Source organism: Penicillium vulpinum, assembly GCF_028829585.1.
Source record: "Penicillium vulpinum strain IBT 29486 chromosome Unknown utg000001l_segment0_segment0, whole genome shotgun sequence".
NCBI classification, from domain to species: Eukaryota; Fungi; Ascomycota; class Eurotiomycetes; order Eurotiales; family Aspergillaceae; genus Penicillium; species Penicillium vulpinum.
The window spans coordinates 5,562,552-5,577,386 of NW_026643241.1; the positions used below are offsets into that span (position 1 = coordinate 5,562,552).

At 47.6% G+C, this 14,835-nt stretch overlaps 6 protein-coding genes across 6 annotated transcripts; 4 read left to right on the forward strand and 2 right to left on the reverse strand.

Moving 5' to 3' along the window:
- Positions 1 to 368: 368 nt before the first annotated feature.
- Positions 369 to 1,723, reverse strand: N7479_001988 (FAD-dependent oxidoreductase; the record flags this gene model as incomplete). The annotated part of the gene is made up of 5 exons (XM_057249685.1): positions 369 to 380; positions 443 to 576; positions 642 to 737; positions 805 to 934; positions 1,022 to 1,723. 5 exons carry the CDS (start codon positions 1,721 to 1,723, stop codon positions 369 to 371), a joined length of 1,074 nt encoding a protein of 357 aa, XP_057114117.1.
- Positions 1,724 to 2,378: 655 nt separating this feature from the next.
- On the reverse strand, positions 2,379 to 3,663 carry N7479_001989 (pepsin-like aspartic protease; the record flags this gene model as incomplete). Its single annotated transcript, XM_057249686.1, has 2 exons — positions 2,379 to 3,115; positions 3,168 to 3,663. 2 exons carry the CDS (start codon positions 3,661 to 3,663, stop codon positions 2,379 to 2,381), a joined length of 1,233 nt encoding a protein of 410 aa, XP_057114118.1.
- Positions 3,664 to 4,006: 343 nt separating this feature from the next.
- N7479_001990 (MCT family MFS transporter) lies at positions 4,007 to 5,639 on the forward strand (the record flags this gene model as incomplete). Its single annotated transcript, XM_057249687.1, is given in 7 exon segments — positions 4,007 to 4,175; positions 4,189 to 4,204; positions 4,229 to 4,346; positions 4,408 to 4,592; positions 4,667 to 5,140; positions 5,197 to 5,415; positions 5,483 to 5,639. The coding sequence occupies 7 exon segments, from the start codon at positions 4,007 to 4,009 to the stop codon at positions 5,637 to 5,639; spliced, it is 1,338 nt and encodes a 445-aa protein (XP_057114119.1).
- An 882-nt stretch (positions 5,640 to 6,521) lies between these two features.
- N7479_001991 (uncharacterized protein) lies at positions 6,522 to 7,530 on the forward strand (the record flags this gene model as incomplete). The annotated part of the gene is made up of 2 exons (XM_057249688.1): positions 6,522 to 7,163; positions 7,330 to 7,530. The coding sequence occupies 2 exons, from the start codon at positions 6,522 to 6,524 to the stop codon at positions 7,528 to 7,530; spliced, it is 843 nt and encodes a 280-aa protein (XP_057114120.1).
- Positions 7,531 to 10,311: 2,781 nt separating this feature from the next.
- On the forward strand, positions 10,312 to 10,778 carry N7479_001992 (uncharacterized protein; the record flags this gene model as incomplete). Its single annotated transcript, XM_057249689.1, has 2 exons — positions 10,312 to 10,317; positions 10,437 to 10,778. 2 exons carry the CDS (start codon positions 10,312 to 10,314, stop codon positions 10,776 to 10,778), a joined length of 348 nt encoding a protein of 115 aa, XP_057114121.1.
- Positions 10,779 to 10,877: 99 nt separating this feature from the next.
- Positions 10,878 to 14,715, forward strand: N7479_001993 (GTPase-activating protein BUD2; the record flags this gene model as incomplete). The annotated part of the gene is made up of 2 exons (XM_057249690.1): positions 10,878 to 13,695; positions 13,748 to 14,715. The coding sequence occupies 2 exons, from the start codon at positions 10,878 to 10,880 to the stop codon at positions 14,713 to 14,715; spliced, it is 3,786 nt and encodes a 1,261-aa protein (XP_057114122.1).
- Between the last annotated feature and the right edge of the window lie 120 nt (positions 14,716 to 14,835).

A 14,835-nucleotide genomic window follows, 5' to 3' on the forward strand; every position in this document is an offset into this window, starting at 1 on the left:
AAATTTGTCTAAGGTAGTTAGTAGTAGATAACACATAACCCTTTAATTGCCATCCTAGAGCAGGACATGTGATTTACTCAAATAATTCTAGTCAATGTTTTGATGAGTGAAAATTTTGAGATTTGCGGTTGCTCGAATGTATTCTCGATATCGCATTCTAATATTCCAACCCATGGATCCATTGGTACGTCTATTTATAAGTACAAGTGTTTAACTTCGTATTTTCTAGCCCAGTCACTGTGGGCTGTGTTCCATAAAGCCATCGCAGATACCACATCCAAGCCCAAGAAGGGAGATAACTATAAACGAGAGCTCTGATAAAACCGCCTGTTCCGTACGGCAGATTTGCAGTGTGAAGAAGTGCAAAGTTAGATGAGAATCTTGCAAGGTCCTGTACGCGCTTCTCACGCCGCTGTGAATACACCAAAAGCATATTGCTTACTTCCTGGTGAGTGAGCTTGGAAAAGCCAATGCCCGGGCTCAAGACTTGCTCTTGAATTAGGTCTGCCAAAACGGCTGCATCTTCGATGGCTTGGCATCCACCCTGTCCAAAAAACGAGGTCATACTATGGGCAGCTGTCGCGGTTGAGAATTAGTCGCCTTGAGACTTGATAGAATGGAGATTGGTGGTTAGAGCATACCATCACCTAGTAGGGCAACTCTTCCTTTAGCCATGGATGGAAATGCAACCTCCTCGAAAACGTCACTGGCTAAAACTCTCTCCGACTCATCCACAACTGGTACGGAGTCAAGTCAGTCAACATATCACGCAGGCATCGGGGCTTCTGTTTCGGTTAATCTTACTATCCCCTAGCTTGCCGTTCTTGGAAAAAGGATGAACTTCATTTCCATATGCCTCTTTTACCGTCTCGGGGGTTGTACCAGCCCAGACCGACCTATTCTTATCCTTCGGGGTCGAAATGTCAGTCGCCATCTAGTTATTCAACAGTAATCCCCGGAAAGTCAGCAACATGAACTTTAAGATATCACCCAAGGCCAAAACAGCCTTATTTAAACGTACCTTGGCTCCAATAAACCACTGTCTATTGTCCGGACAAGACCAGGTTGTCAGGATTGAGTCATCGTAGAGCATCCAGTTGGCTACTCCCTTTTCATTCTCTCCTAGGTGCGATAGGGGGCTTGTGATGCCTGACATATGCACTCTCCCAGTGTAACGAATTGTATTAGCCGTCTTGTCGTTGGCTTTGCCGGCAAGGATACGACGTGTTATAGAGCGAATCCCATCTGCTCCAACAACAAGACGCCCTCGTAGCTGTTTGCCACTGTTGGTAACCACTGTTACAAAATTCTCGGCTGGATCATCAATAATATCCTGCACCTTGCAGTCCATCACGACTGTCTTTCCTCCGCCAGCCACACGGTACAACAGACGATGGAAAGCATGGCGCTCCATGGAAAGGATTGGGTATCCGAAATTCTGCTCGACTAGAGTCCAATCCAGGGTATTCCACCTTTCTTGATTACGGTTGATCTGAATCTTGTGAACTTTTTGGCCCATTGCCAGGAGCTCCGGGTACAGACCGAGCTGATCGAGCAGCCGCAGAGCGTTGGGGGCAAGAGAGATACCTGCCCCAACTGGCTTCAGTGTCGGTGTCCGTTCGAGAACTCTGCAATGAATGCCCAGCTGCTGGCAGATCGCAGCCAAAGTAAGACCCCCAATTCCTCCTCCAATAATCAGGATATCGGTATCCACGGTTTCCATGTTGGATACTTCCCGGTAGTGTGCGATTAATAGAAACTGACAAATTTTTAGACCGTCTAGAATCGTCAGGAAGGGATTTTACCCGTATGTATTTAGGCTGGCACAAGCGACCAATCGCTAGCTCTAGTGCTGCTTCCGATGTTCTTCGGACGGAGATTCTGGCTGCCTTTCCGTCCGTTGCTTTTTCCTCCATCTCCACCCGGCGGCGGAAGTGGGCTCAGCCGCATGAACTGCGCTGGAAAGACAAGTTGAGAGAATGAGGAAATGAGGGAATGCTTTCCTAGGGAGTTATCTCGTTTTAAGTTGGCGTACACTCTACACTCCACCGACCACGTTTATCACAGTGGCATTGATACATGGCGCGTTTCTCTTTTCTAACACTAGTAGGTCTTAGTTAGGAGCTATTGTTATTCCGCGGTCGTGTTAACACAAAAGGCCCTCAAGCCGACCTACTAGAACACAGTGATGCGAGTATGAAGTTTACTCGTGGATACTAGTATTTTTACTCTCTCGGTTGTACTCCGTATACTAGTAAGCGAACACCGTGTGGCTATTGATATCATGCATGTAATGTATCTAATTAATGCATCTATGGATTACTCCGGGTCGCCCTCATACGGGCATATACCTGTATCCTCCACTGGCACGAACAACCTCAAACAACCACATTCCCCCATTGGATATCGGCAATACCGACTGCCAGCTTCTCCCAATCGAAGATAATGTATTTATCCTTGGCGAATGTCTCTCCAAAATTACCCAAGAACTGGGCGTGATTGCCGACAGTCCTCACATTCAATACGCACGTTGAATCGTCGATCTTCTCAACATAGTTGCGGGGCACAATACTCCACTCCTTTTGATCGCCCTTGAAGACGTAGCTCACGGTCGGAAAATCGTCAATGCAGGCGCAGTCAACCTGATAGAAGGCCTGCTCACCGTTGTTGGGGGGTTTGTTAAGCGTTACAGGTTTTCCCTCGGTCGCAGCAACCAGGCGTTCGTAAATGGCCGGCGATAGCGGCATGCCGCGACCGTAACTCGCATGATCAAAGATGGCCGCAGGGCCAGGATTATTTGGGGTCGATGTGACAAATTGTTTCTCATCCCCAATTTTCACACTCTCGACTTCAATCGCCCAGTAATTGAGGACGGCAGGGTCGTAGATGAAGTCAATGTTGTTGACATCGGGAAACACCTCATTTTGATACCATCGAATTTCTTTCTCGTCCACTAGCGTTTTGTTGATTCCCCCATGTGTTTGTATGGCATCGTGACCCCCGCAAGTAGCCTTTGCAAGGTCGGGAGAGCCAGTATAACAGAAGTGCCAAGCTACGACAGGGGATTCCCAGGCGTCCTTGCGATATGACTGATAGAAAGGCGATTGGAGGGAGGCTTTTTGAAATTAGTGGAAGCCAAAGAGGTATGGAATATCAGCAAAACATACCATTGTCGCCTTTGAAAACAGGAGACAATCCGTAGATACCAGCAAAAGGGTAGGCGAACTCTGTCAGGTTGAAGGTAAAGTCTGAAGTCTGGAGAACGACGTTCGTACTTTCGAATCCGACTGTGAAATAATCGGTCGCATAGTTGACCAAAGCTGGCTCGTTCGGAAAGAAATGATTCGGATCCCATGTGCGACTAGGGTACAACGCGGGCATGTAGCGGAACGTGTGTGAGGCCGACTGGTTGAAATACGTCTGCTCGGGGTTGAGGCACTTTTGAGGGGAATTTGGATGATGGTAGCAAGTCCCAGTCCAGACATATGCGCTGATCCACGTCCAATCCATTAGAATATCCAATTCCTGCGGCGGGTTTCCCACCGAGATTGGCGCCGTGAAGCCGTAGCTAGTCCACGTATTTGGGAGATCATATTGTTGTCCAGCAAATGCGGCAATGCAGAGCTGACTTGTAAGGAGTAGAAGACGGAGTGAGAAACTCATCACGAAATTCTCGACTATTTCTTGCGCATGTTGAACGCGACTTGTTCAAGGCACTATACATATGTATGTGGTCTAAGGACCTTTCTATTGGCTCCTTCTGTAGACGGCGTCCGTCTTGGCCCTCCGTCGGCGCACGGAGATGCAAATTATACGACTAGCCTCTGCTAGACCCATTTCCTGCTTCCATCCGATTGGAAGCTTGCTGCAGATCAATGGGGAACTTGCACCAAACCCATCGTCTTTGTTCTCATCCTCGTGAACTTCTGCAAGAATACTTTACTTTTTTTTCAACACAGCACTTCTCACCTCAATCATTCAGTCATTTGCGTTCAATATTGACACGATGGAGAAGCAAAGCGACTCAAACCCACCTTCGGCTGCCCACTCTATAGATGTGCTGCCAGCTGCACCCGTGGAAGACGAAGAAAATCATGACAACGGGCCCCCAGATGGCGGTTTCAAAGCGTGGGCAGTTGTCGCGGGTGGTCTGATCAACTACTGTGCTACTTTTGGTAAGATGGATAGCATTTTGGATTTTCCTGTCATTCTCGCTCTTTCTACTAAGTTTGTCGTCCAAAATTCTAGGATTGTTGAACTCATTCGGAACATTCCAGACCTATTACCAGAACGATCTTCTCAAGGGGACAAGTCCGAGTGCAATCTCATGGATAGGCTCGATCCAGGTAAGCGGTGATTATTCAAGCACGAGGCGCTAAGGGACATATTGTTAATAGAGAAAAGTAGCTCTTCCTCTTGTTCATTGCTGGATTAGCCATGGGCCCGGCGTTTGACAAATTCGGTGCTCGTCGCATGACAGTTCCTGGGATGATACTTTACGTCCTCTCTCTCATGCTGACAAGTTTTTGCACCAAATATTATCAAATTTTCTTGTCGCAGGGGATACTATTTGGCATAGCGGATGCTATGGTGTGAGTGATTTCTGAACACTCCCTCTACTTCATCACATCACCACACCAGTGTGAAAACTAAACGAAATATCCAGGTTCTATCCGACCATTTCTGCCATTAACATGTGGTTCGATAAGAAGCGAGGAATTGCACTTGGTATTGTCGTTGCCGGATCCTCGATTGGCGACATAATATGGCCAATCTTGGTACACTACTTGCTTGGACAGGTTGGGTTCCCGTGGACACTTCGCATCGTAGGCTTCATTTGCCTAGGTATGATGCTCATCTCTACCGTTTTGATCGTGGAAAGACGTGGAAATGGAACACAGGATAGACATATTGATAAGAAAATTCTCAAAAAGGAACTTCTAAGCCCTATATATACTATGGTCACGGCGGGGTTTACTTTTGCTTATCTGGGAATGTTCATCCCCTTTTATTATCTTCCGCAATATGGAATGGCATACGGCATGAGTTCTACCATGGGCAACTATCTCCTGGCCATTTTGAACGCCGGTTCATTCTTTGGTAGAATAATATCAGGATTTCTAGCCGATAAAATTGGCGGGTTTGTCTCCTTACCTGGGTTATTTGATTTGGGTCATCAATTAACACCTGCTCTAGGTTTAACATGACGGTCGCGACCTCTTTACTTTCAAGCATCGTGCTCTTAACTCTACTGTCCGCCAAGACCGAAGCATCGATCATCGCATTTTCTGCAATTTACGGCCTTTTTTCCGGTGGCCTCATATCCTTGCAAGCGGCTACTGTAGCCCGACTGACCGTTAATATCAACACTTACGGCACGATGATAGGAGTACAAATGGCCGTTAATTCCATAGGGTAAGACCGGAGAGATATGCTTGAGTTGTATTATCAAATACCCCATTGCAGTTCTAACGTTTTCCAGTGTCTTGATTGGCAATCCGATTGCTGGAGCTTTGGTGCAACATGAAGATGGGGGTTTCAACGGTATGATCATTTTTGCTGGAGTTACCTTGCTATTTGGCTCGGTGCTTTTTATAGTATCTCGTATCACTGCAGCCCCAAAGATTAAAGCATTTTAATTTCAGTCTTTTCCTTGCGAATTTTCATTCCATATGCCGTCATAATGCTCGCTCAAAACTTGAACGCGTGAATTTAACGGATTCTCTACTGTCTATGCTGTAGTTATTCAGAGTTTGTATTAGTAACTTCCGAGGTTCATGAGCTCCAGGGCTTCTTCGCCCTTTTTATGCTGATTTTTATGCCACTACCTAGATTTATATATATTCATTGTCCACATCATACCTTGCTTTACAACAGATTTTTGTCATATAATATATGTAAATGCTGTTGGACTCCGAGACCGATGAAAAGGTTCCTACTTGTAGCTTGGAACAGTGGCTTTCCGTTCATAGGACAAGCTATGTTTACTAGTCCCTTATTAGTACGCCGATACCTTAGAGTAGCAAAGCAGTCCAACTTCCAAAGGACATAGGCAATCTAGAAGTCTAGAAAGACCTACCCCGGAAAATCCCCCGCATCTTTCTAGGGCTAGCGGCTCTATTTTGTTATTGACACGGAAATGGATATAAGCACAATTGCCCGGACTAAAGATTATATTGAAAACTGCCTAGCGTAGAGGACATACTGCTTCTATATTACTATGGTAAACCTAAATGATTTATGTTGGCTAAGAATCATTCAAGCCCTTAGCAGGAACACGTAATAGGGGAGATGTGGCTGGATTATAGATCATTCTTTGATCAGTCGAGAACAATGTGGATCAGCTGGGGCAGGTGCAAAAGTACGTTCATCCGAGAGAGCTGCCCGTGAAACATCCCACTGACAATTCCTTGGCACTTTGATCCATCATGCTATCCAAAACTACGTAAAAGTGCGTTCTTTCTTGTCCCCCATTGACCCCATAGTTATTCCATCATCGGTTCCATCCGATTTCGCCAAAAATGGACCCATTTGCAACTCTCCCAACGGAGATCATTTTGCTGATTTTCGAATCCTGCTGCGACTTCACCAGCCTAGACGGTCTGCAACAAGTATCTCCCCGGGCGAAGCAGGTATTCAACATCTCGTATAAGTCTGTGACAGAACACGTCCTGAAGAACTGTCCCCTAACCTCGGAGGGACTCCACAATCAATTCACGCTCCTAGCCTCTATCCAATCTACTACATTCACACCCATAGCCATGCTAGAGCAGCTCGATAGCTTGTCGGAAACTGCCGTACGACCTATTTCCATTTCCACCAACAACTCGCTAGCTGCGGTACGCCAGGCTGTGAGTACAGCGGCAAAAGTCCATCTTACAGCCTGCGCTTGTCTCCAACATCTCTTTGATCGTATCGAGTCCGCAAAGCCCCGCCGTCCAATCGCTCCTACGGCGGACCTTATGGGCTGGGTGAGTGGAAGGCTTCCAGAACCCAATGGTGAAACATTCCAATTTGTGATCGATCCGCCATCATGGATCGAGACTTATCGGATGCATCGCAGCCTCTGGAATCTAGAGGTCTTCCGCCACATTTATAATGCCGCATCAACACGCTGGTCATGGTCGACGTATGATCTGGATTGCTTCGTTAAACAATATGTGGTAAGATGGCGGTTTAATGGGAGGATAGAAGAAATTCGGACCATCTCCGAGTGTGTGGTTGGTCTATCTTCCTCTGAGCCAACTATTATCTGCCATCAATTTCCATTTCTCATTGGCATCCCGTCACCAGCCGATTTGACGTTGAAAACATGCTGGTCTTTGCCAGTGGTGCCCACCGATGCTCAAGTTGATTCGACATGGGGTCGAGGTCGGTCAACAGCTAGGTGCGGAAATACTGTGCTCCATTATTACAATCTGCTTCGTGGTGAAAAAAGTGGACCCCTTAATCCTCTCTGGAGGTTGGATTTCCGAGCATTTCGACGACTTGGTTTACCTCTCTGGGATGGGTGGCGATTATACCAGATGAGACTTGTAAACCAATCTCGCAGTGTGCTCTCACCGGAGGGGAATTTGATTGGTGGTGGGGAGTCAGAGCAGATCCAACGCTCCCGGTGGGTTATTACATATACATGGTGTAGTTTAGCAGATAATGGTGATATACTTGAACGGGTTAGAAAATAAATCTGAGGATCTTTAGAGGAACTTTCGAGATCAATCAACAGTGCACAATCGAGTCACACCATAGACCAGTCCCACAGGACAGACTACTTCTTTCTTTGCTGCAAGATCCCCTCCTTGGTCAAAGCACTCAGAATGATGGGTATCTCTTCCAGAATTGCGTTGTTTGTATACAGTCCTAGAGCAATATCAGAATCTTGTGTAAATAAATTATCTACTATAAAAAAGTGGTAGACTCTTCAATAATCCTCTATTTTCAATACAGGTCACAGTTGTGCAACCTGGTAATTATATCATTACTGTAGTTGCACATGGCTGGGAGCTTCTCCGAACAACTATCCTGCAAAGTGAGACTATTTGCTGGGTCCACATCTTTGAGCTGATTATGACCAACATCGAATAGCATAAACACTGCGACCTGCTGTTGAGTTGGCTCACAGCGACGGAGGTCCTTCTGATTATGCACCGGCTCGGAATTTCGAAACATTTCATCTACGCCAGCAAGTACCTGAATTTGTTTCAGAATGTTAACCCGACTACAGAGTTTTTTTTCCTTCCTGTCCTCTCAGCTGAGAATCCTATCGAATCCCAATTCTCGGCCATAATGTCTCGGTACTGGTGGATATCATTTCCTAGGCACGACTGGATTGCTATAGCAACCTTTGGAACGAGCTTGGCATCGGATGGAGCGGCATTCTCAGTTGAAATGAATGGGGCAGTGCACTGTACCAGGAGGAAATTTGTAGGAGGTGATGGGGGCGGAAAAGAACGCGGTGGTCAATGAAAGAGAGGGGAGCACGAGCGGTGTTTTATAGATGGAGGGCAGGCAGTAAAAGTGGCCAGGGACAGTGCTAAACCTGAATGAGAGCAAAGTCACGGGCACTATCCCTAAAAAGGAAGGAGGGATGGGGAGGCGGTCGGAGGAGGCAGAGCGGTGCAATGGGAGCTCACCGTCTAAGTAAAACTGCAAATTATAAAGTAAAATCTAAAGAATAGTGACTCAAAAGGGGAATGTATTATTAAACTATTACGAACATAGGTATGGAAATCCAATGTTGTTAAAAATCTGTATATGTCTACGTACTCACCTGTCGAGCACCTAGATGGGCTAAAATGTTGACTAATCACGAATAGTGAGATATCATGTGACTAGGTGCTGTGTGGTCATGTGCGGGTACCCGTATGGAGTAGATGAGACACTTTGAAATTGCTGTGTATCTTGCTATTATGTACTCCGTAGATACTCCGTCCTATATCATTTGTTATTTTGTGTTAGATTCCTCAAAACCAAGTGTGCTTATATTTTCACATCCATCGTCCGTCCGAAGCTCAATCTGAACTAAATCCTGTGTGACTACATGTAATCCTAGCTGAAGATCTCATTTTCTAAATCTTGGCTCCACTTTTGAGAATTTCCCCGAGTTGTCCTAGTGGAAGCTACGGCGTAGAGAATTCTCGAATGATAACAACATTATCTAGAGTAAATCTAGGTATCTACTCCCGTCAACGTTTGCCTAGGTGTATCCTGTACTCCGTACGCCCTTCTAAGTAGGACTAGGATCTGCGCCCCGAACACCACGTTGGGGTTTTTGCATATTGCAGAGAGCAGGCCAGATGAAAACGACTATGTATGGATGCAAGTGTAAGTACAATGTAGAAGGTGGAAATCATAGGTAGGCTTGAGTGAATTACATATAATATAAAATATATGGAGTATGATGGCCAAAACGAGATCAACATCTCAAGTATGTTGTACTCTGTACAGAGAGTATAACCCTCCAAAGTCATGACTCAAGATTATGGCCCCATATCCACTAGCCCGGTAGTCGGCTAGCCAGTGCGAGTCAGCACAAAGTCATCTCTTCTAGAAAGTCTCTCGGCAGTTTAGGACTATCGGGAAATCCGAATGGAAGTGGAAACATGCACGCTAGTGACTTGGGGAAATCTATAAGATCTAAGGTCTCAAGTCCAGCTCAAAGTCCGACTTAAACCCGTTATTGATTTCTTCCCTTGCCCCGGTGATTATACAATATAGACAGGGTACCTGCGGTTAAAGGCTGAAAGCTCAAAGGCTAGGATTCGGATCTGCATCGAGGATTTAGGCAAATAGACCAACCTCACTTGATCTGTGGACGATAGTTGGATGTAGTATATCGTATATAGAACGTGGTGATCCATATTGCCGTTGCTGTTATCAAGGTGGCCTAAAATAGGTGAGTATAAAGTGAAGAGATATAGCCCAATAGTAGAGCTTGAATACAGCCCAAGAAACCAAGATATAGGCGAAAAGTGCCAAAAAAAGTGTTGTTCTCATTATTTCACTATTTTTCCCCTATACAAACTCAGCTCCGCTAAATCCACTTCTTTCTCTCTCCCCTCCCCCTCCCCCTCTCTCTCTCTGTTTCTTTCTTTCTTTCTCTTTTTGGGATCTTCATCGGATAATCCCGCTGTAATTTCAACTTGAATCTCCATTTCTAGGAAATATTTTTTCTTTGAAGCCCTTCCCCCTCATTCTGCCCCCATCCCAAAAGCGGCCTACATTTCCTGGAATCCGCAAAAACACATGTACGCACACAAACATCTCTCATAGAGAGTATAGTCAAAACCACCCCAATTTCAAAAGGGACTGATGAAGGTATGTGCGCATTACTTTACTCCCTATGCCCTATCCCCCACCCCTCTCCCCTTCCTCTAATAATAATGATATCACGCCCTTCTCAAGTACCAATTTCCCACCTTGGGTCGCTTTTTCAGACCATCACTGACATTGACAGCGACCCTATCGCTATCGACTGGCCGGAGGATTGGACTCTCACCGCATTCGCTAGGTTCTCCTGCATCTCTCAGACAAACGACGGTGACCTGCGCCCTCCTTTGTCCTGGTCTCCCATTGCTTCCCCTCTCCCGGCGCTTCGACCGAATGTGCGACCCCGATACCCAACCTCTCACCGGACTCCATGTGGTCTCATAACAATTTCCTGGACAAAAGCGACCCCCAATTATACAAGCGCAGTCGTGCCGCATACATCGGGTGCCAACAAGGTCTTCTCACCGGTTGTTTTGAGGGAGGTAGTGTTGGGCGCCATTAGGAAGTGAACCTGTCTCTCCTTTCCTCAACATATTGACGGGTTTCATTTTCGTTTTGTGTACATCGCCTGCATCGCCCGTCGAAGGAGCTGTCTACAACCAAACGATATGGAGTCCGAGAATCCGAACGCGTTCAAGCGGAGCTCGATGCACCAAGCGTTATACAGTCGTCCAGTGGAACGGCGTGCAAGCAAGAAGTCTTCATCTAGGGACCGACACGGTATGGTCTATCCCGACAGTTTCCGAGAGACTACCATTCGAACTGTGACTCCAGAGTCGCACTCCCCCACCAACCATTCACCCTTATCCGAACCGGAGCACCTCACGGGTGCTTTGTCTTCACCTCGAAACACTGTGCGATCACGGCCCATCGAACCCGAACGTCGTCGGGATTTCAGCAAAAGCTCATCTGGAGCGGGGGAAGAAGATCCCCCGGTGGAAGCAAGGAGTCAACGGGCGCGATCGCGGACAACAGCGGCCGAGGAGCAACGCAACGACATCACCCCTAATACCTTCAAATCTCGAACGCGGGTTGGGTCAATTAACACAGCCAGTCCGGCTCAACCGAAATTGCCTGAAGATCCGTCATCTTCCATCGGTTTTCCGTCAATCGAGTCACCAAAATACAGCAGCCATACTGTCCCTCGCCCCCGACTAACCAGAGCTCCCGGTCTGGTGGCCGGTGGAGCACAAAACCAAGATTCCTATTCTTCGCCCCTCTCAAGTACGGAAGCCACAAAGGTCTTACAGTTGATGAAGACCACCTGTGGTAGAATGCATGGAATCCTATCCTTTCGAACAGCCTCGACCACTTCCTGGACATCCGGATACTGCGCCATCAATGTTGCTACTGGGAGTCTCATTTACCAAGCTAAGGGAGAACCAGCATTAGCCAAAACATTGATCCCCGATCTACGTGGTTGTCGAGTTCGAACATTGTGGGACCCCGAGCTTCAAGCCACTTATCTGAGCGTTTACACATTTACCTCTGGGCTTGGGATACAACTACGACCTCACGTGAACGAAACTTTCGACTCCTGGCTTGCCGCTCTGCTTTGCTGGCAACCAATTCGACCTAAGGGTGTTCAGAACAAGATGACAAAGCCTCAAGAGGTTGTTATTGGAGACAGACGGATCCCCGAACGTCGACGCAACTCAGAAAGCTCAGCACAAAAGGATGCAACTATCATCAAAGTTGGCAAGATGCTTTTATGGGATAAGCCGTCTGCTGCCGGTGCGATGCCAGTGTCCGGACGTCGCGTGTCGACGTACAGACAGTCAAGGGCTCTTTCTTCCTCATGGCAGAAGGTGAGCTGCACACTACAAGAAAACGGGTTTTTCAAGCTCTACACAGAGTCCGACGTGGCTCTCCTGGCATGTGTGCAGTTGTCTCAATTATCGCGCTGCGCTATTCAGCAGCTGAACTCCTCTGTCTTGGATGATGAGTTTTGCATTGCCATCTATTCTCAATATACAGCACATCCAGTACCGGATTCCAATGTGCGGCCTATATACCTCGCTCTTGAAAGCCGTGTTCTCTTTGAGGTGTGGTTTGTGCTTCTCCGTGCATTTACAATACCAGAGCTTTATGGCCCTGTGTGTCAGGGAGAGGATCCCAATAAAACACCAGAAGCTGAGAGCATCGAACCCCCTTTAACCAAAGATATGTTCCGGATTGAACGATTCTTGAGCTTGAAAATTGTGGAGGCGAAGCTATTTCGCACCAAAGAAGAGGACACTCCCCGAAGCCGAAAGGCGTCAAGATCGCATGGCCAGCCTGTTCCAACCACGAAGGTCAGCGACTATTACACAGAGGTGCTCCTAGATGGGGAAATTCGTGGCAAGACTGCTGTCAAGTATCGCACCATGAATCCTTTTTGGCGAGAGGATTTCCTCTTCACTGATCTACCCCCAGTGTTATCCCAAGCCTCTATCCTCGTTAAAACTCTTAACCCAACCCAAAAGGATTGGACACTTGTCTCTAATGGAACGTACGCACCCAATCAAGACGTGAGTGCTGTGAATATGCTGGACGAGATTGAAATTTCTGCAAATGATATCATCTTTGGACGGGTAGACCTGCGACTTGAAGAATTGGAGGCCGGCGTCGATACCGAAAAGTGGTGGCCAATCCTGGATAGTAAAGATCAGCCAATTGGTGAGATGTTCATGAGGGCTCGGATGGAGGAAACGGTCGTCTTGATGTCCGACGAGTACTCAGCAATGTCGGAACTTCTCCACTCCTTCACCAATGGCCTTACAATTAACATGGCACAATTAATGTCATCAGAGCTGAATCATCTGGCCGAGATGCTTCTGAACATTTACCAGGTCTCGGGGTCAACAGTGGAATGGATCTCAGCCTTGGTTGAAGATGAAATCGATGGTGTTCACAAAGAATCCACCACCAACCGGCTGAGGTATACGACAAGGATTCATTCAAATAACTCGCAGGAGACTAGCCAAGAGCGCGAGGTCCTTGTCAGAGACATGGGAAGGACGGCCACCGTGGAGGCTAACCTCCTGTTCCGTGGAAACTCGCTCCTAACCAAGGCCCTCGATCTTCATATGCGACGTCTGGGTAAACAGTATTTGGAGGATACTATCGCAGAACGACTGCGTGAGATTGATGAGACTGATCCGGAATGTGAAGTCGATCCAGCTCGAGTTCCACGCCACGAGGATCTTGAACGCAACTGGCGAAACCTCACATCTCTCACCACAAGCGTGTGGAAATCCATTGCGGGCTCTGCATCGAGGTGTCCCCCTGAACTGCGACGCATTTTCCGGCATGTCAGAGCGTGTGCAGACGATCGGTATGGTGACTTCCTTCGGTCTGTGACGTACAGTAGTGTTTCTGGTTTCCTGTTCCTACGTTTCTTCTGCCCGGCTATTCTGAACCCGAAGCTTTTCGGGCTTTTGAAAGGTATGGAATTACGCTCGTATCATGGTTTTTATTTTTCGCTAACGACTGCCAGATCACCCTCGTCCTCGTGCACAGCGCACTTTGACCCTCATTGCCAAAGCTTTGCAGGGTCTGGCTAATATGACAACATTCGGCAATAAAGAACCTTGGATGGAACCGATGAACAAATTCCTTGTTGGTCATCGCACGGAATTCAAAGACTTTGTTGACTCGGTTTGTGCGATTCCCGCCGATCGACCAGTCCCTATCGTCACACCCTCCTACACAACCCCCATTCAAATCCTTGGGCGGTTGCCGCCCACCTCACGTGAGGGATTCCCTAGCCTCCCATTCCTCATCGACTATGCTCGCTCCTTCGCGAACTTGATACGTGTCTGGCTTGATGTCTCCCCGGAAAGACTCGAAGAATTGACCGAGCTGGACATCAACCTTTCTAAGTTCCAGAAAGAAGCACTTCGCCTGCGGGCACGCACCGAGGAGTGTCTCAGACGAGCCGAGCAAGCAGAGCGGCCAAGTGGAAATCTCGAGGTCAAATGGGAAGCACTGGTGGATTCGATGGAGCGAGCCGTAACGTTCTACGATGAAAGCTCAAGCAAACCCGGCACCCCGGCGCCAGAAACGTCAGCTGGTACTACACCGGCCCCAAACAACCATCGAAATTCGACTGGTTACTTTGCTACGCGCCCTGCAATTCCCCGCCGGTCCACTGATCATGCTCCTGATGCCGACGATGACACGCCTCCAAGCTCGTCATCAGCGACCTGGGATCAAAGTCGTATTCCATTTGCCATCCCACGTTGGTCTGACCCACGCGACAGCACCGGAAGCTCGAAAAACTCCTCGACTTACTCCCTCGAATACCCCGAGCCCTCCACCAAGGCACGCAGGGCCAGTGTTACAAAGGAGTCATCGAGCAAGTACCGTTTCTTCGACTTTGTCCCTGCTCCCTCCCGACGCAAGGCCAAGGACCGTGACCAGACCCAAACCCACTCGCACGAGGATCTACGCAATGAATCTTAATGCAACAATGTCTGCCTATGCAATCTCCTTTTATCCTTACACGTTTTTGACTTTGTTCTTCCTCATCTACCTCGTTCCCATGTGCTCATGATTTCAACGTTCCTCTCTTTTCTCCCCTTC